Consider the following 23,702-nt stretch of genomic DNA (forward strand, 5'->3'; position numbering starts at 1 on the left):
GGAATAAACGAATGCCTCACTAAGCTTCTCCATCATTAATCTTCAAAATGAAACATTGAGGTTTCAACTTTAAATGAGCCGTTACTTACCGACCATGGCGCTGACCTCTCCCGCCATCAGTATCGGCACTGTCTCATTGTATAAATTGACATCTATAATTCCCTTCCGAATGGTTTCCCCGACCTTGGCACCGAGTAGTATGGAGCCAAGGGTCTCGAATATGGAAGCCAGGATGCAGGCCTGACGTAGTGTCACCACCCCTGACCCGACCGCTGTGCCAAACGAGTTTGCCACATCATTGGCCCCCACTGAAAATGCCAGGATGAAGGCTATAATGAAGCCAAGCACGACCATCCACAGGTACGGTTCCAAATCCATCTTGGCTTTTGTTCACGCAAAGCTTCCAAATGAATCCCAAGCAAGCAACTACAAAGAACTGGAGTAAGGTGCTGTACTATGAAGGAAATTCTCCTTTGCCTGTTTTTCTCCCAACTTTCCCCAGGCTAAAAGAGTTCTTGGGGGAGAGGCACACTGCTAACTAAGCCGTTTAACCTCAGTCTGTAGAGTGCTGAGCAGTGTAGGCAGGAGAGAGCATTCCATTGTTTGCCCCTCGAAGTATCCTGTCCACAAAGATGCCTTCAGCTGTCAAAACAAAAGAAACCAGGACATCATTAGACAGTATTTGAGCCGTCCTTATACTGTAGATCACATAATGTACCCTAGTTTGGAAGGACAGGTGTTGGTGACATCAAGGAACATTAAAGCTGGGAAAATAAAATAACTAAAATACAGGATTGGGAAGCTAGAAAGTCAACAGAAAACAACAAATGGTCAATAAAAGGAGGTGCTTATCCTTCTGATGATGTTGATTGTCAGCTTCAAGAAATCAAACCCTGGGATCTTAATAGGCTTACTGTTGAAAACACTGAACCGTTTTTTTTTTTTTTTTTTTTTAATAAACAAAAAATAAAAGTGAAATAAATGACAAAAACCAATATAAAAAAATGGCTGAATGACTAACAGGGTTGAAAACTATAGGTTTGGACTCAGGTTTGTATTCATTTTCTATAAATTTAAGAAAAAATATTTGTTTGATAATTTTCACATAACATACATTTTCACATAAACAGCATAAAATAAAGTAAAACAACAACAACAATAAACTTCAATAAATGGTCAAAAAAGGTGGTGCTTAGAAAAACCTTTAGGACACATCTAAATACATCTTAAAACACTGCTTCTGTGCTTTGTCCTAATAAAAATAGCGAATGAATTCACAAAAATTCTTAATTAAAAAAAATAAATAAATAAACAAAGAATAAGCAACAGGGTTGAAGATTAGCCACTCAGGAAGGGCTAGCAAGCTAGGAACTAAATGTTGGTTAGTAGTTATTTTCCAGAAAACAAAGAAAACTATTTGTTTAATATTTTTTTGCCACACAATAACTTAAGTAACAGGGCAGAAGGTTGAACATGACAAACTTGACACCTTGACAAACTTGTCTTCCTGCCATGCTGTAAAAGAGTCCAAATAAAACTGTAGTAGAAGAATGTTACATTGTTTGGAAAAGGGGGGAAAATCATGTGGTAACAGGATTAATAATCACAAATTTGTTTGACTACAATGAAATGAATATTTCAACAGATTATGGGAAGATTATGACGATATTATGACGTTACTGTATGACTTTAATCGTTGGAGAGAGTCGAAAAAAGTCAAGAACTTTGAAGTGAGACATGCCAAAACCAGCATTTTTCAGAGGTGAAATATAGACATTTTTTTGTTTAACTAGTATGAAAAGTTGCTATATATTTAATTAAAGTGCACAATATAATGATTAAATAAAAATAAAGGTTTGAAATAAAAGAAATAACATTACACAAAACAGACAAAAAAACACTTGAGCACTTACATTAACTGGCCACTTTACACTATGACAGCAAGGGCGAAGCGTTCAGGAGTGACCAGTACAAAACGTGACTAACCCAGTGCACATTCATAACAGTATGTAACAGCGCAGTAAGCACCACAAAACGATCACTCCTGCTTCACACCTCCTCTCGGCTTCTTGGCTTGGTTTCAGGTTCGAGTCTCCCACTGAGCCGAAGCAGTACAGCTAGTCGTGCTGCAGCTGCACTGTGCATCACTGCAGAGTCACAGCCCCTAATACCCGCTTACAGCCTCCATGCTTCCTGCTTTGCCCACTCTAAGAATCTTAGTGGGTCAAATTCACTGGAAAACGGCAGGTCTGTAAATGGGCCACTATGTGCTTGGTGAAATCTGATCAGTCCTGTTTATCGGAACGACTGATCCCATACCGCGGGGGGATAGTACGGTATTTAGAGCATCAGTCACCAGCTGATGACTGAATGGACTTTAAAGCATTACAAAGACACAGTAAACGACCGTATAGTGACTCAAAACCATCACCTGTAAAATTACAGAGCGTCCTCATCACAGGCCAAACCTGCAATGCAGAGGGTGAAAATCACTGCTCAGTGATACAAAAGTCAAGTCGGAGGGGGGACAACAGCACATTCTTCTACTTCACTAAGCCTGTTGTTTAAAGGGAATTAAATGTAAACAGAGGGAAAGCCAGACTAATACATGCTCAAGGTACTGTTGTGTGCAAGAGTCACATGAATGTTACCACCTCACGTATCAAACATCACATGGTTGTTGACTTTATTTAAAAAGGATAGTCTTAAAATAGAAAAACAGTACTTTTAATTTGTAATAATCTAACAATGTTACTATTTTGCTGTATTTTTGTTAAATTAACACAGCCTTGGTGGGCATAAGATATGTCTTTCAAAAACCATTAAAAAAAAATTGGACCGACTCCCAACTTTTGAACGGTAGTGTATACGTTTTATATATATATACACACACACGTCAGTCAACTTCTAAAGGAGATATTATAACACATTCAAGCAATGCCTGCTGGTTTTTCAGGAAATAAAGCACTTTTGAGACTCATGCATACTAAATAGCAGCACTGGATTTTAAAGAGGTCTGCATTTGAGAACTTATAATGTTACGACACATTTTGGCAAAATTGATGCAAAGCCAAAATACTGATACAGCCATGTGACATCAGGACAGGGCGATAAGCTGAGACAATTTGGATGAAATTAGACGCTTCTGTTGCTCTTGGAAATTTGAGGTCTATTGGTTTTTGGCCCTTCAGCTCTTTAGCAATCTGTGTAACAGATTTAGCGATTCATTTGCTGACAGCTCTTGTCAAAGCCCATTTTTCATACTATAGTTGAACTGATTCCTGTTAGGAGAAAACGATCACCTTATTCAAAGAGATTAAACTGATATCAACAATAATCTGCATAATTATTTCAAGATTAATTTATATGTTTGACCTTAAATGTGAGAAATTCACTCAGTTCGAAACAAAAAAAATCACAACATTTCAACAAATACGTAAAAGAACTGTTCATCCAAAAATTAAGGTAAATGTTAGGGTAAATTTTTTTATTTACGTAAATGATGACAGAATGTATATTTTTGGGTGAACAACCCTCTACATTGCCAGTAAATCACTCGCATATGGGACTAAATCTTCACTCTGGTCGACTAAATTATGTCTAATATTAGCCAGTGGCTAATAAATTCTCAGCTTTTACTCGCCAGTGTGTGAGCTGGAGGCTAAGTATAAGTTTAGCACAGATATATTTTCACTCGCCGAACACTCTGAGCGCTTCAGAGGTTCACTCTCCGTCAAGCGATCTGTGCTATTTTTCAGTTCATCTCAATGGATGTGCAACGCACCTGTATTTGATGTACCATAAACTCTGGTGTGAATGCGCACGACTCGCCGTGGCTTTCTCTCACACACATGCAACGAGAGAGAGAGAAAGAGAGAGAGAATTGACACGCTACATGTAAACAATATTCTTTGTTGTATTTTCCTGTCAAAATAACGGTGTTCCTTTGGAATTCTTCAGCTTTTAAGAAATGCCGGGTTTTCCGGTAGTGGGCGGAGCTAATGCTCAAACGGCAATCTCAGTGGCTGGCGCTCATCTATTATCTTTCCTGTTTTGATTTCAGCAAATCAATTCAAGTGAACGCACAAAACCTGATAAATATTCATAAATCCAGCAGCTCATTAATCCTTAGTAATCCTTAGTTTGTTTTATAGTTCTTATGAGTAGAATTCGCATCATTATTATCTTATCAGTATTTTTGTTAGTTTTTTCCAATTTGTTTTTTACAGAAAAACTGAATAACCAAAAAAGCACCACCATCAGGCCAGTTAAAATGTTCAGTTAAAATGACTAATATGCATTCAAACATGGTTATCAAGTTTTAATTCCAATTACAAAAATTCTGTCATTAAATAATACTTGATTATCATATTATAATGCTTGACTGACTGATGTTGAGTGTACTTTCAGATATTTAAAAAACTGTCCCATTTTCCAAACATTTATTTTTTATATATATATATATATATATATATATATATATATATATATATATATATATATATATATCAGTCTGGCGAGTAAACTCTAAAATTTACTAGCCAATGGCGATTCAATTGCCAATGTGTCCATAGAGGGTACTGTCTCTTTAAGGGCCCATATATCAACAGCAACAACATAAAACATATACACAAACTTAAATTGCCAAGGATACATACATCAAACACCATAGGGTGCAAAAACTCTATTAAACCCTCTAGGCTCAAATGTTCATTATGCATTTAATAGATTTACATGGATGTACAAAAACAATCCATAAAATTCAAGTTATGACACTGTGGGATATACAACACTATAAACCCCTAAGGCACAAAGCAAGCACTGGGAGAAGAATATTACCATAACACTAAATAATCTGAATATTAAAGGCATTCAGCTGATACTTTGATTGCTAAACACAGGAAGAGAGATGTGTGGGGTCCTTTCATGCATAATAATAATAACATTATGTATTCTGGCAAGTTTTTACAAAGCATTCCCCTTGACAATGACATGCCCTGTCCAATATATGAGGTACATACAGAACCTGTTGCATTAGACACGACACAAGAAGAAAGGAGAGAGTGCAGTCAATGTATCAGTAATGACTGCAGCACTCTAAACTCTAATCAAGTGTACTCACCTTCAGGCTATGCAGTGCTCAGAGTTTTCCCTCTTTTTTGTAAAGTGGGGTCTGAAAATAATAGGAAAAATGGGAGATGAACCGATTAACCATGAGGGATTATGAATAAAATGATGGGAAAATGCCCAGCTGATGTGCTGACTTATGTCAGTGAAAGAGGAGCAATGAGACCGGCGGTGAATGGATTCAGACAAAGAAAAGATCACAATGTTCTGTAAAATGTAGCATAAGGAACTGCCAGATGAAAGTCAGACGTGTTGCGGGACAACAGCAGCTCGATTCTCATTGAAAAACCTGTCACTGCAGTCTAGACTGCTTCTTAAAGAGAGGCAGCAGCATCATAGGCCAGCCAGCCAATCATACACGCTTTCAATGGGAGAGGTGGATCTGATTGGCTAATGCTGCATGGGAAGAAGGAGTGACGGGGGAGATCAAGCCAATCAGAATGAAGAGAGAAGAGGAGGGGTGGGTGAATCATTTCTAACAGTCAGGGAAAGGCATGCAGTCATACCAAGGACATTCAGTGGTGTATACACTGACTGCTGGCTCCCTTATATCTGCATTATGTCTCTCTAAAGGAATGTAGCATCAAATAAACACACATAACCACATGGAAGAGGAAAATTTACAAAAAAATAAAAACACCACAGAATTATATCTCCTCAGGGTGGAGCAACAGACAAACACAGTTATTGTTAAATATGTCAATATTATGGGATATGCAAACTCCCATGGCACAACAGATGAAAGGAAGTCAATGGTATGCATGTAATTTGTATGGGGGAAAACACAGGTTATGCCAAAAAAAATAAGATTTATTACATATACACTGTATATTTTAACAAAACATTTTAACAAAACAAACAACCAAAACGAAATCATAATAGTACTATTAGTAATAATAATATCAGTTATTATTAATTTGACAATACAAGAATAACCTAAAAGACGAAAAAAGATGTGTTGTACATAGACATAATTGCAGCTGTTCATTTGCATTTTAGGTCCCTAGAATGGCTGGAATGACTGAAGGATGAATGTGTCTCACAGTAATCTCCTCCACAGTGAACAATAAAATCGCATCTGGTTTCATAATCTTATTATGTAGGGCTCCCACACCAATGAATTTGCATTATTTTTGCATGACTTTTCAGTCACTTGGATTATTGGATAAAGATCTTTTAAATTAATAATTATATATATATATATATATATATATATATATATATATATATATATATATATATATATATATATATAAATGTGTGTGTGTCTGAGAGATACATTTATATATATATATATATATATTTCCGATATATATTTTTTTTGTGTGTGTGTGTGTGTGATTCTAAGTATATAATTTTAATATCATAACTTTTACATTCATAATTCAATATTTATTTTGAAAATTATTCTAGAGCTATACATTTATATATCTATATATTATATTTTACTTCTAAATATAATTTAGCTGTGTGAAGAATGTATCTTTATAAAGAAAATGTGCAAAAATAGCTATATATAAACTCAACAAAAAAGAAACATCCCTTTTTCAGAATGCTGTATTTTAAAGATAATTTGTTAAAGTCCAAATAAGTTTTATAGATTTATTGTAATTTATTGAAAAGAGTTTAGATAATGTTTTAATGCTAGTTCAATGAACCATAAACAATTAATGTTCATGCACCTGTGGATAAGTCCTTAAAGGGATAGTTCACCCCAAAATTTTAATCTGTCATTAACCACTCACCCTCATGTTGTTCCAAATCCGTAAGACCTTTGTTAGGGATGCACCGATACCGATACCGGTATCTGGTATCGGCCTCGATACCACATTTTCTAAAGTACTCGTACTCGTTAAAAGTCCCCCGATACCGGAGACCGATACCACGGTCTGAGAAATGTCTATGTTTGAGCGGCGTGTAAGGGGTTAATCAAAGGCGCCGAGTGCCCGCCCCCAGGCCCCGCCCCGGCTGCAGCCTACTGCAAGCCTCCTCTGCGTTTAGTTTCACCACGGATATTTGGACAGTGTTAGCCCCGTGTCGCTAATTAGCCTAACCTCCCAGTGGATAGACGAGAGTTTCACGCCGCAACGAGCCATATTACATGCAAAAACAATTCCGCGGCTCGCACACCAGCCAGGCTATAACGCATGTGTTTGAGGAAATGCTCCAGACATGGGGTATACCTAAAACATCAGTACATGTTGTGCTTCGTGACAATGCCAAAAACATGATTAAAGCCATGAATGACGCAGGGCTCCCAAGTCTGCCGTGTGTCGCAGACACGCTCCAACTGGCTGTTCACGAGGGCTTATTAGCACAGAGGAGCATAGCTGATGCTATAGCAGCAGTGGGGCGGAAAATAGTTGGGCATTTTAAACATTCTGCCTTAGCCTACTCCCGCCTCGAGGACATTCAGGGACAGCTCAACCAGCCAATAAAGAGACTGCAGCAGTACGTACAGACACGCTGGAACAGCACGTATTACATGCTCCAGTCCCTCATTGAGCAAAAGCGAGTGCTGGGGGTGTATGTGTCCGAGCATGAACTCCCTGGCTATCTCACCGCTCACCAATGGGCTGCTATGGAGAAGACTGTTGCATCCTCGCCCCCTTTGAGGAACTAACTAAAAAAGTGAGCAGCTACGACGCACTAGCCTCTGATGTCATCCCAGCTGTGACTGTGCTAGTGAGACTTCTAAACAGAGAAACAGACGAGGACCACGGTGTCAAGACAATGAAAGCAACCTTACTGGAAGCTGTCAAGAAGCGCTTCAGTGACGTCGAGACCAATCCACTGTACTTCATCTCCACCATACTTGACCCAAGGTAAAGTCTGTGTGCTATTATGATAAACTACAGTACTAAATGGAAGATTAATTTCCATCTGAAATATAATATTATATTTTTGTACTAAATACACAATAAAAAAAATACAACTAAAATACACAAATACAAATGTATGCAATATATATAATATGAAATATATTTCCCTTATTACTACCAGAAAGCCAAATGGCTGGCATTTATGACAGTGGTTTAGGGGAAACTAAAATCTGTCCTATTTTTCCACATATTAATACATTCATGAATTTTGTTCAGGTATAAAGATCGCTTCTTCTCCAACAACACTGCTCCGGAGGCCAAGCTGCACCTGAAGCAGGAGCTGCAGATGATGTCCAGAGCTGAGGCAGAGGAGAGTCAGGCAGAAGCTGCAGAACCTCCTGCTAAACTGTTCCTCAAGGCCCAGGCCAGCACTAGCAGCAGTCTGGACACTGTATTTGAAGAAATCGCTAAGGAGCAGCCCCAGGCAGCACAGCCGCTGGTAGCAGGTGCTGCCATTGAGCTCGACACATACCTCGGAGAGGCCCCAAGCCCTCGTGAAGACAGTCCTCTGAAGTACTGGGGTGTCAACAAAATTAGGTTCCCCACTTTGGCTAAAATGGCCCAGAAATACCTCTCAGCCCCATGTAGCAGTGTGGAAAGTGAAAGGCTTTTTAGCTCAGTGTCACACACATTATAGATGAAAACAGAAACAGGCTGACTGCTGATAATGCAGAAAAGCTACTTTTCTTAAAAAAAAACCTGCCACTCACTTTTTCTAAATAGGCTCCATTAAGTGAGTCGTCTTAGACTTGATGTTAATACCTACCTCAGTTGCACTATCTGCCGCAGTTCTATGTTGGTGGATGTTGTTAGTTTATTCAAATATTGTGCACTAAATAGCAAAGATGTTTATTAATGCCCCTTGTGTTGTCCAAAGCGGCAGAGTTTACAACAAACTGAAAAAAATACTTGAGTTGCACTGTCACTGTTTAATTTTTTTTTTTATAATTATTTATTCTGTAATATTTTGCATACAACATGCTTTTCATTTTAAATAAATGTTCTTAATTCCAAACTAGTCCCTTGTTTTTGGTTAAATTTATATGACTAAAGCTGTTACCTGTAAATTGAAATCATGTTTTTTTTTATTAAGTACTCGGTATCGGTATCGGCGAGTACTGAAATGCAAGTACTCGTACTCGTACTCGTACTCCAAAAAAGTGGTATCGGTGCATCCCTAACCTTTGTTCATCTTCAGAACACAAATTAAGATATTTCTGATGAAATCCGAGAGCTTTCTGACCCTCCATAGACAGCAACACAACTGAAATGTTCCCAGGCTCAGAAATATAGTAAGGACATCATTAAAACAGTCCATGTGACATCTGTGATTCAACCTTAATTTTATGAAGCTACGAGAATACTTTTTGTGCGCAAAGAAAACAAAATAACAACTTTATTTAACAATTCCTCTCCCCCGAGTTAACATCTTCTGCCATTATGTAGAGTACCATAACACATGCACATGCTTTCCTGTGTACGTAAACAAGGCGTCTATGGCATGCTGTCTATGCAGGGTCAGAAAGCTCTCAGATTTCACCAAAAATATCTTAATTTGTGTTCCGAAGATGAACAAAGGTATTATGGGTTTGGAACGACACAAGGGTGAGTAATTAATGACAGAATTTTAATTTTTGGGTCAACTATCCCTTTAAGTCACTAAAGGTTTACGGGCAGAATTTAAACGTCACTGTTATAATAACATTAAAGAACCCTTTTATTTTAAAGACTCTGAAAAACATCAGAAGATGCCTAGGGTTCCTGATCACCTGTATGAACAAGCCATAGTCTTGCTGCAGAGAGGCATGAGGACTGCAGATGTGTCAAGAGCAATAAACTGCAACATCGGTAATGTAAGACGCGTTAGACAGTGCTACAGGAAGACAGGAACGACAGCTGATCAACCTTGGAGTGGCAAACCACATGTATCTATGTATGCGTCACCCCAGAAATGTCCAGGAACTCACAAGTGCCTTGGTGGAAGAGTACAGTAACATGTCACAGCAAGAACTGGCAAATCTAGTCCATAAGGATGCTGCTGCTGTCCACACAAGATACTCACTGCCACTTTTGAAACTGACCCTCCATTTGTCCAATAACTAGTTTTTACCTTTCTGTTCATCAAATGTCTGTCAAACCTGTTCAGTTTATGCATCAGTTGATGAACTTACTAAAATTTGTGATAAAAATTTGCTGGGAATAAAAGCAGTTGAATGTGAGAGGACGTTTCTTTTTTGCTGAGTTTATATATAAAATCCATAGGAAACTCCAAGACTGCCATACATGCAGAAGCCTTTACTTTACTGAAGCCTCCCTTTCATTTTTGTTTTTCTGTCTTTCTTTCTTGCAGTGTTTGGAACAATCAGTGCTTTCAGGATGATGATATCATTATCATGTGCCCCCTCCTTCACAACCCACCTCTCTTGCTCTGAACACTCAGACAAAAACAAAAGCCAGAGAACATGAAGAGCGACTAACCCTCTCCAGCACATTACAGACTGCTCCACGCCACAGACACTTGAGGGATGCCTGCAGCCCCGAGCCGATCGACTCACCCTCAGGTCGTCCATCTCTCCATCCTCAAAATAGCCAAACCTCCAGTAACAATCGTTCATCCACTGCTGAGACAGTAGCTATAGGTGATAGCTGCAGTTACAGGAACACTCTCTCCAACATGCGCAGTCAGAAGGGGATGACAGCCTGTCAGACATTGTCATAAGCAATTGTGGAACTCATCGCTCTCCCATCTACACAGCCCTGACTCACAGACTAACCGCAGAACCGGCAGCACATCACGCAGTGTTTCAGAACACAACACTTTTATCAACTTGTCCTGTGGCACCAAGCTACTCAAAACAAATCTGTGTGGTCTCGGGCATCATGGAAGATAATATATGGGTGATCTGCAAATAGAAATCCGTAAACAAGCAAATGACATGCAGAATGCAATAAAACAACTTGTCTTTCTCTTCCTTTGTTGAGCTGAGGAAAGAGACTGAAAACCACAGAATAATAGCCAGTGTGTTTACAATGTTTACAGTGTCCACTGTGTCAGATAACATGACATTACAGATTACTGGCCAGTTTCATTTGTCAATAGGGATGCATTTATTTTAAAATTATGACTGATACTGATATTGTACAGTATGTATTCCATTATGGACTTTATTAAAATATAAAAAAAAAAAAACGTAATAAATAAATAGAATAAAAACTTAAATCAGCCATTATAAATGTTAAAAGTAAATTATAACATACACTCTGTAGAATTAGGAAATATTAAAAATATTAATTTTGAGATTTGCTAAAGATTACATTTAACTGTGTTAAATTAAAGATTACATAGTGTGTTTATATATAAACTTTAAATAAGGTTTAGCTGGCAAAGCTAATGTGAATAAAAATAAAAGGAAATTAACATGTATGATTGAACAACCATCAACCACTACAAATCTTAATTATCAGCCATTTAATAACTGATATGACTCCAAATACCAAAATATATGACATTCCAATTTTTCATAGACATGAAATTATACGTTTTTTTGTTTGTTTTATCCATTTTAATGCAATTAAAAATCCTGCCAATTGAACTGCATCAATCAGAGGAGGAGGTGGCAAGTGGCATGTAAAATAAATAATGAACTGGCATCCTAAGTTTTAATTGTTCTGAATTTAATTTAAAATTTAAACTTGAATTTAAAATTCTAAATCAAACAGAATATCATGAATCAAATCAGTCAAAGATTCACAACCCTGATGTTCACGCTTTCAGACTTCATATATTAAGCTCTTGACAGCATCCTACATCAAAGTAGTGCTCAAAATCAACAATGACGCTCCACTATATTATAACCCCCGCACACACACTGATGGTTTCGGATGTCTGCCAATATCAGCTTTTGCACTGATAGCAGGGTGCTCACTTCCTAAGCTGACCCTAGGGTGCTGGAAATAGTCGTGACACATGAGGCCGTTCAGAGAAAAGAGCAACCAGCTGTCCGTGCACATATTCTATCATCAACTGTAATACATACAAAACACCCTCACAGGAACAAAATGCACACAGACACCCTCTTGAGTGCACACTACTCCTCCTCGAGTGCCAAGCAGTAAGTTGATATTTTTAGATGGGCACTCTAATGTCTGTGTGGTGTTGGCATGAATAATAAGTGCTGGTTGGTGGATGGTTTATGCAAAATATTATTTTGGAAGCTCCCATTCATGTTTCCCAGCTTGAGCGCTTTGGAAAGCTTAGGTGTTACGCTGTTAAATGGCATGCAAACACACTGCTCGCAGTGCGATAAATGTCCAAATTAAGACCTGTGACTGGTTAGTAAAGGCCATACAAAAGGCCTTATGCTACTAATATACCTATTCATTTGTCATTAAAGGCCCCATGAAATGGCTTTGATAAGTGCAGGTTCCTTCCTGTGCTGCCGTATTTACTATTAAAACAGGAATACAAATGGCCTGTCCCTTTTTTTCCACAGCCATGAACCATGATTTTTGTTTTTTCTAGTCATGGCTGAAATGCAGTGATCCGTATAGTTTTTTAAGAACTTATAATAATAATGAAAAAAAAAATAAATAAAAAAACAAACAAGCCAAAAAAACTAATAATGCAAAAATGCAGTTTATTCAGATAATTTTTGTGGGGCTTCAATTCAAAGCATCTAGGTGTCTGATAACTGTTCAGAATTTGCAATAAAGAAAATTAGTCTTATTAATAGGTTAAAATCAATATTAAAAAGTGGCATAGTAGCCTATATATGTACTACTTTTAAGAAACATACAGTTTTAATGAGGCTTATGCACAACAAACTTTCCTATTCTGTAAAAAAATATGGAGCTGTTTTACTCGTTCCTTCAAAGAGATACCAAAGATTATCATAACCAATGTCCATCCCAAATGGAGATTGATATCTAAAAGTTTTGACCTTGATTAGGTGTCAATCTCAGCAAATTTATTCTACATCCCTAATCCTTCCCAACACCTAAACTCAACAACTATTAACAATTGCTTATTAGCATGTCTATTACCTAATCCTTCCCAACACCTAAACTCAACAACTACCTCAATAACTATTAATAATCCCTAATCCTTCCCAACACCTAAACTCAACAACTACCTCAATAACTATTAATAAGCAGCAAATTAGGAGTTTAAGGCAAAAGTCATAGTTAATGGTTTGTTAAATAGCGATAATTGGACCTTAAAATAAAGAGTAACTATTATAATATATGTATTTTTATTAGTGCTGTCAAATGATTAATCGCATCCAAAATAAATGCTTTTGTTTACATATGTGTGTGTACTGTGTATATTAATTATGTATATATAAATACACACACATACAGTATATATTTTGAAAATATTTACATGGATTTACATGTATATAGTTATATAATTTATATTTTATATAAATACATTTAATATATAAACATAACATATGTTTCTTAATTATATACATGCCAGTGTGTGTATTTATACATACATAATACAAACCCGATTCCAAAAAAGTTGGGACACTGTACAAATTGTGAATAAAAACAGAATGCAATGATGTGGAAGTTTCAAATTTAAATATTTTATTCAAAATAAGTTGATTTTAAATTTCATGGCATCAACACATCTCCAAAAAGTTGGGACAAGGCCATGTTTACCACTGTGTGGCATCCCCTCTTCTTTTTATAACAGTCTGCAAACGTCAGGGGACTGAGGGGACAAGTTGCTCAAGTTTAGGAATAGGAATGTTGTCCCATTCTTGTCTAATACAGGCTTCGAGTTGCTCAACTGTCTTAGGTCTTCTTTGTCGCATCTTACTCTTTATGATCCACCAAATGTTTTCTATGGGTGAAAGATCTGGACTGCAGGCTGGCCATTTCAGTACCCGGATCCTTCTTCTACGCAGCCATGATGTTGTAATTGATGCAGTGTGTGGTCTGGCATTGTCATGTTGGAATATGCAAGGTCTTCCCTGAAAGAGACGACGTCTGGATGGGAGCATATGTTGTTCTAGAACTTGGATATACCTTTCAGTATTGATGGTGCCTTTCCAGATGTGTAAGCTGCCCATGCCACACGCACTCATGCAACCCCATACCATCAGAGAGGCAGGCTTCTGAACTGAGCGCTGATAACAACTTGGGTTGTCCTTGTCCTCTTTAGTCCGGATGACGTGGTGTCCCAGTTTTCCAAAAAGAACTTCAAATTTTGAACTCCTATTTTTCGCCGCAGCATTGGGGGAATTGGTGATCCTCTGCCCATCTTGACTTCTGCAAGACACTGCCACTCTGAGAGGCACTTTTTATTCCCAATCATGTTGCCAATTGACCTAATAAGTTGCAACGTGGTCCTCCAGCTGTTCCTTATATGTACATTTAACTTTTCCGGCCTCTTATTGCTACCTGTCCCAACTTTTTTGGAATGTGTAGCTCTCATGAAATCCAAAATGAGCCAATATTTGGCATGACATTTCAAAATGTCTCACTTTCAACATTTGATATATTATCTATATTCTGTTGTGAATAAAATATAAGTTCATGATATTAGTAAATTATTCCATTCCTTTTTTACTCACAATTTGTACAGTGTCCCAACTTTTTTTGAATCGGGTTTGTAAATAAACACAGTACACATACATATTTTATGTAAACAAGAACTTTGATTTTGGATGCGATTAATAATAATTAATCGTTTGACAGCACAAATTTTTAATAATATTATAATAATTACTTTTTCTGACAGAAATGTACTTTTATTATTACATATTTAAAGTTTAGTCATTTTTTGGGAGTATACGCTTAAATTCTGCCTTAAATCTAACAGGCACACAGCCCCAGAATTTACATTCTTATTTCATGGTGTCTTTAACTTTAACAAAATGATGTTTATCTGTTGTTTTTTTTTTGTTTTTTTCCCGTTCCTTCAGATGTGAGCTTTATTTCAAACATTCTTGCTTTTACCCTGAAGGAGGGAAGAGCTCTCTCTTGAAAACATCTGTAAGTCTCCCGGTCATTTCAGTGATATTTTGACACATTTGCCAAAATTATGTTCTAACGGCACGGTGACAGTGTGCCTGCAGCAACATCTAGTGCACTAGAGGCAGCCTGTGGCTACTGCCGACCTGTCTTAGTATATTACCCTAACATGTCAAGAGAAATGAGAACTACAGCCACTACAGTGCTTTGGATATAGATCTGTATTTTATCCCAGTGAGTCAGTCAGATATTTTTTTTTTTTTTTAACAATTGTGCAATCTCAATACTGAAAGATTCAGTGACGACAGACACATGATAGACCTGTGCACCATTTACTGACAGGTCCGAATTTTCACCCATTACCCCAGTGTGCAAGCAGTCCTATAGTGTCATCTGGGACTGGTGCCAGTTGCCGAGGAGTGACAGCCAGACAACAACAAGCAGCCATGTATTTCCATGTGACTAAAAGAGAAAACAAACCCTCTTCAGTTCTTAACACACAATAAAGTACATACTGGCAAAGCACAGACTTGTTTGATGGTGAGTAGGGCATGTACAGGGTGTTTCTGTTCTTCCTCCAGTTTCCTTAAGTAAACAACAGTTCAGGGTGAGGCTTTGTGGATTCCTCCATCTAATTTATTGGAGGGCGTAATCAGAGTTACTCAAAACCTAAACAAGAAGCAACCATGTGCATTTTAGGCATTTCATTTTGTAACAACAACCAAACTCTTAACGCCACTTAACCTGGTCATAAATTGTGCCACGGCACTTCATTTAAAAACCAATTCATCCTCATGATAGCTTAGTGGAGTCAATGACTTCACTTCGAGAAGCAAAAAGTCAAAAAACGTTTTGTTTAAAAACATTTCAGAACGTCGCTATTTCATAAACAATGAGAGATTAATGTGGTCACCTCCTTTCCTCCCTCTTATGTCATGTGTTTTTGTTTAAATGTCTCTTAGGTAGGAGTTTAGCCACAATGTTCTGCTACAAAGAGTCCCATAACATCTGATGATATCTTCACAACACTGTCATGTCGCTTTACAGAGAATTAGCCATTGTGTTTAAAGAGCACCTCCCAGCAGTTCCTCAGACATATCAATGACTTATTGTTCCTTTAGTGCTGCAATGGGCATGGTTAATGGGCAACTTGCCTTCCTTTGAGAATACCAACCGAAGAGCAAAATACAAGGCTGTCTTGTCGAGGGACTGGCATTGGGAACATGGAACGTATGAAAAGTACTGTGAGAAGAGCAACGGGGAACATGGAATGGTCAAAGCTCAGAGGGAAACTGTCTCATTTCTTAATTAAAGAAAATCATACTACCATGTGAAAAAATATTGCCATATTTTAGATTCATTGCAACGGGGAAATATTTCAGGTCTTTTAGAATTCATTTCTTAATTAAAGGTCTAACACAATCATACTACCATAAACATACAGGTCCTTCTCACTACCAAAAAAATACAACCACAAACAAATAATACAGTACCATCAATACTATGGTAGTAATATTTTGCATAAATGATCTGCTTCATTATACAAGCCTGTGGCATTGCTGAGGTTTATCCCAGCATGCAAAAAAAGTGTTGGGTCTTGCGTCTCTCAACTTTCTCTTCACAATATCCCACAGATTCTCTATGGGGTTTCAATTAATAACAGTTGGCACAATTGAAAGTAATAAATAAAACCATCTTTTTTGGCACTTATAGGGTATTTGATAACGAAATTCATCTCCAAAATGTTCAGCAGGTGGAAAAAATCTCTGGCTAGCTGCTTGACCCTTTTTAGAGCCACCAGTTACATGGCACCCCAGACTCACTGACTTTCTTGCTTAAAATTCAGTGAAAAAAGACCTTGTCTTCCTCCAGACTCTGGCACCTTGATTTCCGAATGCACAAAATTAAATTACTTTGGACCAGCTCAACAAGTGCTGTTCTCTGTACCAGGTCCGCTCTGCCCTCGGTTCAAAGTATGCACGGTGGCTCTGGATGTTTCTACTCCAGACTCAGTTTTCCGCAGGTCCCCCCAGGTCTGGAATTCCTTCTCCACAATCTTCCTCAGGGTCCCTATGATTTCGTTGCAACTTTTTCCTTCCCAACGTGAACTGAGGTTCTTGATACAGCACTCTGGGAACAGCCTATTCTAGTGTCTTACAGGGTGTCAATGGCCTTCTGGAAACATAGGTCGGCAGTCTTACTGTATAACGCAGAATGAACACGGGGAGTTTTTAAAAGCTAACTTTTGGAAGGATTAGAGTCAAAAGATGATTAGGTTAATAGCTCGTTTAGTTTTCATGATATGCTAATTTTTTGAGATAGGAATTTTGGGTTTTCATGAGCCGTATGCCAAAATCATTCAGTATCAAAACATGATATGGACCTAGCAGTTGGTGTGCAATGATCTAAAATAGAAAGTTTTTTTAAAGACTATTTAAAAAATAATGAACTTTTTCACAATATGCTAATTTTTTTGAGAAGGACCTGTGTAAATAAATCTCCCTTACAGCATTTTTTATGCATCCTCTAACCCACCACCTCTGCCCTCGGTATCGTTTAAAATTCAGTGAAAAAAGACCTTGTATAAAAGCCACATTAAATTAAAAAAGACCTAACCAAAAATCTATGCAATAAGACACAATGTCATGGAATTGTAAATTAGGGCCCTAATATAACCTGTCAATTAACTTTAAAAAAATCACGAAATCAAAACAAAAAATAAACGTGAACAAAACAAAATAACAAAAAATCTGCACATAACGCAGCATTTTGGACCAAATTTTGGAAGGATACATCAAAAGTATATACACTTATACAAAACAGATAAACTTGTGAATATTACAGCAGAGACTGTCAAAATAAAAGTTGCATGTTCTAATGGATTCATTTACTACAAACAATTTACTACAAACATTGCATGAACACAAGAACAATCTCTAGAACTGCACATGAGCATTTTACCATTTCTTACAACAAATACAAATAAAAACTTTACAAATCATAAAAAAATATAAACCATACACATTATGAAAAGAGAAACTTTACCAGAAAAAAAATAAAAGTATTTAGCTGTGACAGAAATATATGAAATACAATGCTAGATTTCTGAATAAAAATTAAAAATATTTAAAGGAATATTTAAGAAAAATTAAACATTAAAGCCAGAAAAAAACAAAAAAACAAAGATGCTTGATTATTAACATTTAATTTAACCATTAAAACTGTGTAGAAAAAAATTAAACATTAAAGCCAGAAAAAATTAAATGGACTTTGGCAAAAAATAAAACAGACTTCATACCATAACTGTAAATGCACATTTGTCTCCTCTGAATAGTATTAAAGAGTCTGTGTAAAGACACCTAAATGCCACTTCGGAAGTGTTTCTGCACCATCTTTGCAGTGTAGCATTTTTCTAAGTAGCCTATAATCTTTTAAGGTGTCTTTTCACAGCCAAATCAAGGTTGCTCTGTGCCATCTTAAAATTCAGTGTAAAAACATAATGAAGCATATAAAACAAATCAAATTAAGACTGACCTCACTCACCTCATCCCACTAGTGTAAATTCGGCAGAATGCCACTTCGGAGCAGCATTAAACAGTCTGTGTACAGACACTTCAATGCCACTTCAGAAGTGCGTCTGTGCCTCCTTTGCAGTGTAAATTCGGCATTAGACATAAAAATGTGGTGTGGTGATTGTGAAAAGCGACCACCCATCTATAAGATTTTAACTGGCTTTAAAATTCAAACTGTTTATTCGCTTTGCATTACTTAATGTCTACTATGTTTCTTTTTAATAAACTCATAAATCGCTAAGACCAAAAACGGGCAAATTGGTTTGAACCTGACCATTTCTTTTTTTAGTAAGTTCAACAACTCAGCAAACACTTATCTGATGCAGGCCTGGCTACATAAACACTAAGTGACTGTTGCTGTCTGATCCTATCACAATACGTACACACAGCACATGCTGCTGCACACGATGCTCTAGCATGAAATACAGGTTTTAAACTAATCTCTGCATCTGTGTATAAACATTTACATACATGTTTATTAAAAATATAATAATCTATTTTTTTATGCATTCAATGATTATTATTCATCATTCTGCACATTCAAAACTGTGGATAAGTGTGTGACCTCAATGGCAGATGAAGTCTGTTTTGTAAGTCCATAAAAGGACTGAAATCTGATATACCACTAAATGATATCAGCACTGTGAGGAAGATGTGAGCATGAAAGGCTTCCAAGATATTTGAATACCATTTAAATGAACCATATCAAAGTCTTTTTTGCTGATTCATCTATCATACTATATATTCCAACCAAGATCAGGTTGAACACCAACTGCAAATTGTACATGCCTATGATATGATTATATATCAATACATACAGTAGGAGATGGGGAAGGGAGTTTCACACGTTTACACAGTCGACCATATTATTTGTCCATTATGGTCTTCAGCTTTAATTGAATTAACTAGCCATTTTACCTGAAGTATAAGTTACGCAGTATAACATAAAGGATCGATCCTGGATATTGACTGGTCAACACAGCAGCCATATTATATTCAAGGATACAGAATGCAACACACAGGTTCCAGAAGTAAAAATCCCATTTATCTTATCTATAGGAGAATTGCTTTTTTAACAATAACATATAAACTGTCAAAGACAGACCTACTGTGAGAATCGAGGCTGTTAATTGGTGGTTTTGTTAAATCTTCAGTTTTAAACCCCGCTTTTAACCTTGTGTAAAAGTACATTTCACACTTGTAACTCAGAAATGGGGTACGCACTGCTTTTCATCCTTTTGCTGTGTAAACCCTGCATTGCGGTGCCGAACTTGTACAGTGTGAAACTATGCGGGGTTAGAATGTCACGGTTAAGGCTGGAATACAATACATGACTTTTGCCCAGATTTTTGGCCCAATTTACAGTCTGGACAAGTTGACACTAGTTGCTGGAAGTCAGAGACAATATGCAGATCTGAGTTGACAGATCACATAGAAAATTGCGTAGTGTATGTCTGATATTTTCCGATTTTAGAACACACTGTTTTCATTTGTAACGTGTCTCCTAGCTACAAAGGCGCACATTTCTGTGTGCGCTTGTTGTGATTGGAACAACTGATAGTGTATGATAGCCAGTTTTTCCTCTGTGACTGTTTAGGAAGTCAGTAAGTGTATAATGTCTAGTGTATTAAATATATCTGTTCAGATTTTAAAGAGATCTTCAGATGCAACATTTTACTTTTACATGTTGTTTGAACATAAACATGTGTCGGCAGTGTGTGTACACATCCACCCTATAATAATAAAAATCTACCCAAAAATCTAGTGCTTTTTTTTTTTGAAATCCCCAATAATAATGATCACTTTCTCAGATCAGGCTGTTCTGAGATTCTTGGCAGAGTGATGTAGTTCTGCACAGGCCCCTCCCACGACTGTTGACTGACATGGCCGTTTTAGCCTTCCCTGAGTGAACTGTGAACAGTCCACTGTTGTTTCGACACCGGAGCAAATGTAGACAAGAATGTCTCCTAAGCGAATGAGGTGTTTTATTGTTGGATGAAATAATGAACATAGCCGTTGCCATTTATTTCAGACATCTGAGCCACTGAAGACACAGTGAATTACTTTTATTTCTGAAGGGAATGCGCCCCCAATCTACTAAATGTGTCTATGTTCGTGCGAATCATTCATGATCCAGCCTCACCTACAGAAGTGAGTATAGGTTTTTTTTATATATATAAATCTTTGCAAATCGCCTTTCCTAATTATTGTGCTAGTTAGCAAGTTCAGCAGCTAATGTTTACAGTTTCATGAGAATGGCTCGTCGTCACCCCACGAAAGAGAGGGGTGGGGTGAGCAGCGCTCATTAGCATTTAGAGGGACATGCACCAAAATGGCTTGCTGTGAACAGAGCTGTTTTTGACAAGGTAAAAAGTGTTATGTTTTACACTACCATTGAGAAATTTTTACCAAAGTATGTTAGACTTTTCATTAAGACCCTAAAAAGTCATATCAACTTGCAGAAAATGGGCATCCGATGACTGCTTTAAAAGTCGTGTAGTGAATTTCAGAAACAGACACCCAATCCCTTACCTACTATCCATGTGTTTTGGACATTCACAGAAAAATTGTTCTGCATGAAGTCGTTATAGCGTTGGGGTGGAAAAATGTCAAATGGTGATGAAAACAACGTAAATCGGAGTGAATAAGATACTGCTTTATTCTATATAGTTTTTATATTCTAACGAAAAGACAACTCTGGAAAACTTAAAAATACTCTCTGCAGTATATAACATGAGAATGAGCAATACTAGAGCCATTGTGTTAGCACATCACATTCTGTGTCATTCTTCCAATTAAGGACACTGACACCGCAAAAATGAACGTTAACCAGGAGTTTCGGAATGTAGTGTGAAATGTCAGTTTATGAATACCCAGGATTAATTGTTAACCCCAGGTAAATTATGAGCAGCGTAAACATGATCATACAGGATTCCATTTACCTGGGCTAGAATAACCAATTAACCATTTCAAATTGAAAAACCCTTTTGTCTAATTTTTTAAAACTTTTTTATTACAAATTTTGATTTTAAAATTTTGATATACACCACATTAAAACTTTCTAAAACATTAAAAAAAACTTTAATAAATCCCTATAGGAAAAACACTTGCAGAACCAAGGATGCTGAAAAAAGTGGATGGCCACTGTTGCGCACCTTATTTTTAAACATAAGAGCGGGTGAGGCGATTTGTTATCTGAATGCGCAAAACTTTAAATGTCATTCTCTTCTAATTATTTTACCTGTAAAAAAAAATAATAATAATAATAAAAAAAAAAAAACATTTTAGTCAGTTATGCTGCTTGATATTGCACAGTTATTAGTTATCATATTACTCATTTATTATTATTTTACCAGCGAAAATTAATCCAAAGTCTCAAACATTCAATGAAAATACCTTACCTTCCATGTTGCAAAATAAGGTAGACAGTAACATCTTCGTCATATCAAAGCTCAGTTAAAATAAAAGTTTAAGTTTGTTGCATAGCAACGTTACTTTATAACAGGGACTGTAACTTCTAGTCAAAGAATTTCCTTTATTTCACAAATAAATCAGTGTTTTAATGAAAATATCGGTCCTTAAAATAGGTATTATGTGGTGACCGTTTTATACAACTTAATAGAGTCTCACTTATCTTTTACAAGCTTAAATATTTATTGTTACTTTCTAATTAATTACTATGAGATCACAGTCCCTGTCTATGGTAGTGAATTTTTACCACAGCTGTGATTACAGATGTGGCACGAGGCACTACTGCTCGCGTGTTATTATAAACGTGTTACTATAAACTGCATCTATGTGCTACATTCTGTTGTGGCTCGTGTAAAATGAGTTTATAGTAAATATTAGTGCTCCTACGATACAAAATGCTACAACAGACAATCACGTGTATGGCTCAAATCACCGCAGCGTGCCCGTTGCTGTGTCTCGACAGGCTCTTACCAGACTAGTCCGACCTTTAACAAAATACATAAATTCAAATTAAAGCAACTTACCAAGCGCTGTGATACAAAACGAGCTCCGTGCTTAATACAAAGCGGTTAATATCATTAAATACCATTTGACTCGCACAAATCTTACCGAGAAAAATCACGTAGTCCATCCTTAATATGCATTCACTTTAAAAGACAATATCATCACGTCTCAAAGACAAGATCACGTTAACAAAGTAAAGCGCGGGCCTTTTCCTATTCCAGAACGCGCTGTTCTGAAAATATTCCCTGTCGCGTGAGTCTAGCGTTAATCTATTGACGAAGTATCGACGGCATGACAGCGGTCAATGACACCGCTCTTACTCACCGAGAAGAGAGGCTTCAACGTGCTTCGGGGATCAGTGTAAGAGACCTCGGCTCAATGAGACGAATTTCAGCGCGGAGATTCCTAAACGCTTCCTCGAGCTCCGGCGACCATGTTTGTCCTGACTGACCGACTGACTAACTGCTGCTGCTGCTGCTGCTGGTGTGCATCCGGGCGCCTGAGGGATCGGGGGCAGGGAGCTTTCCGTGCACGGGGGAGGAAAAATGGGAAGAACGAGTGGAGACAAACCCGTCCTGTCCCCCTTCAGCTCAAGTATCAACCAAATGGCAGCGGATTTGCGCAAATGGGCTAGTTAGGTTTATTATGGGATATTTTATATATGGCTGTTACAGAAATGTATTCTGGTGGGTGCACGAGGTCATTGTTTTTCCTGAGGAAACCTTTAAAGAGGCAGTGTTGTTGGGGCCACCGGCCACGTGACGAGAGATCGATTCTTATCCGTAATGAAGCTGGATTAGGATACGAATAAATTAGGTAGCGTTACTTTATTCGTAAAATTTATGTTTTATGTCTCAGAAAGTGGGTAGGTAGTTATCTGCATACGTACCGTTACGTAACAGCATTCGCGCGCGCACCACACATGCGCGCCACACGAGGCTAGTGATAGGAAACACGACTCCTTTTGCGTATCGGTTCTTTTAATGATTCATTTTGGGGAGAAAATATTAAAACGATTCGGCGATTATTTAATGCCCATAATCAAGTGGTCCCTGGTATATTACACGCTATAACGTCCAAATATGTTTTATTAAGGCAGCTCGAACTGAACAAGTAGAGCGTGTAATATATGCCAGGAACCGTTGTAGTTTTATCTGAGATT

At 37.3% G+C, this 23,702-nt stretch overlaps 1 protein-coding gene across 4 annotated transcripts in view; it reads right to left on the reverse strand.

Annotated features, from left to right (window-relative positions):
- The window catches only part of slc20a2 (solute carrier family 20 member 2), a 39,847-nt gene extending 16,476 nt beyond the window's left edge, over positions 1–23,371 (reverse strand). Inside the window, exons 1-3 of one of the 4 annotated variants that reach the window (XM_042729895.1) lie at positions 22,865–23,365; positions 5,123–5,173; positions 90–642 (exon numbers count right to left, since the gene is read on the reverse strand). In XM_042729895.1, the coding sequence (XP_042585829.1) occupies positions 90–378 (289 nt within the window). In that variant the 5' untranslated portion in view covers positions 379–642; positions 5,123–5,173; positions 22,865–23,365. Of the gene's footprint in view, positions 1–89; positions 643–5,122; positions 5,174–22,864 lie in introns of all 4 variants that reach the window. The other 3 variants (XM_042729894.1, XM_042729893.1, XM_042729896.1) reach the window with 3 other exon arrangements.
- Between the last annotated feature and the right edge of the window lie 331 nt (positions 23,372–23,702).

This window comes from Cyprinus carpio, chromosome B8 (genome assembly GCF_018340385.1).
Source record: "Cyprinus carpio isolate SPL01 chromosome B8, ASM1834038v1, whole genome shotgun sequence".
Classification (NCBI taxonomy): domain Eukaryota; kingdom Metazoa; phylum Chordata; class Actinopteri; order Cypriniformes; family Cyprinidae; genus Cyprinus; species Cyprinus carpio.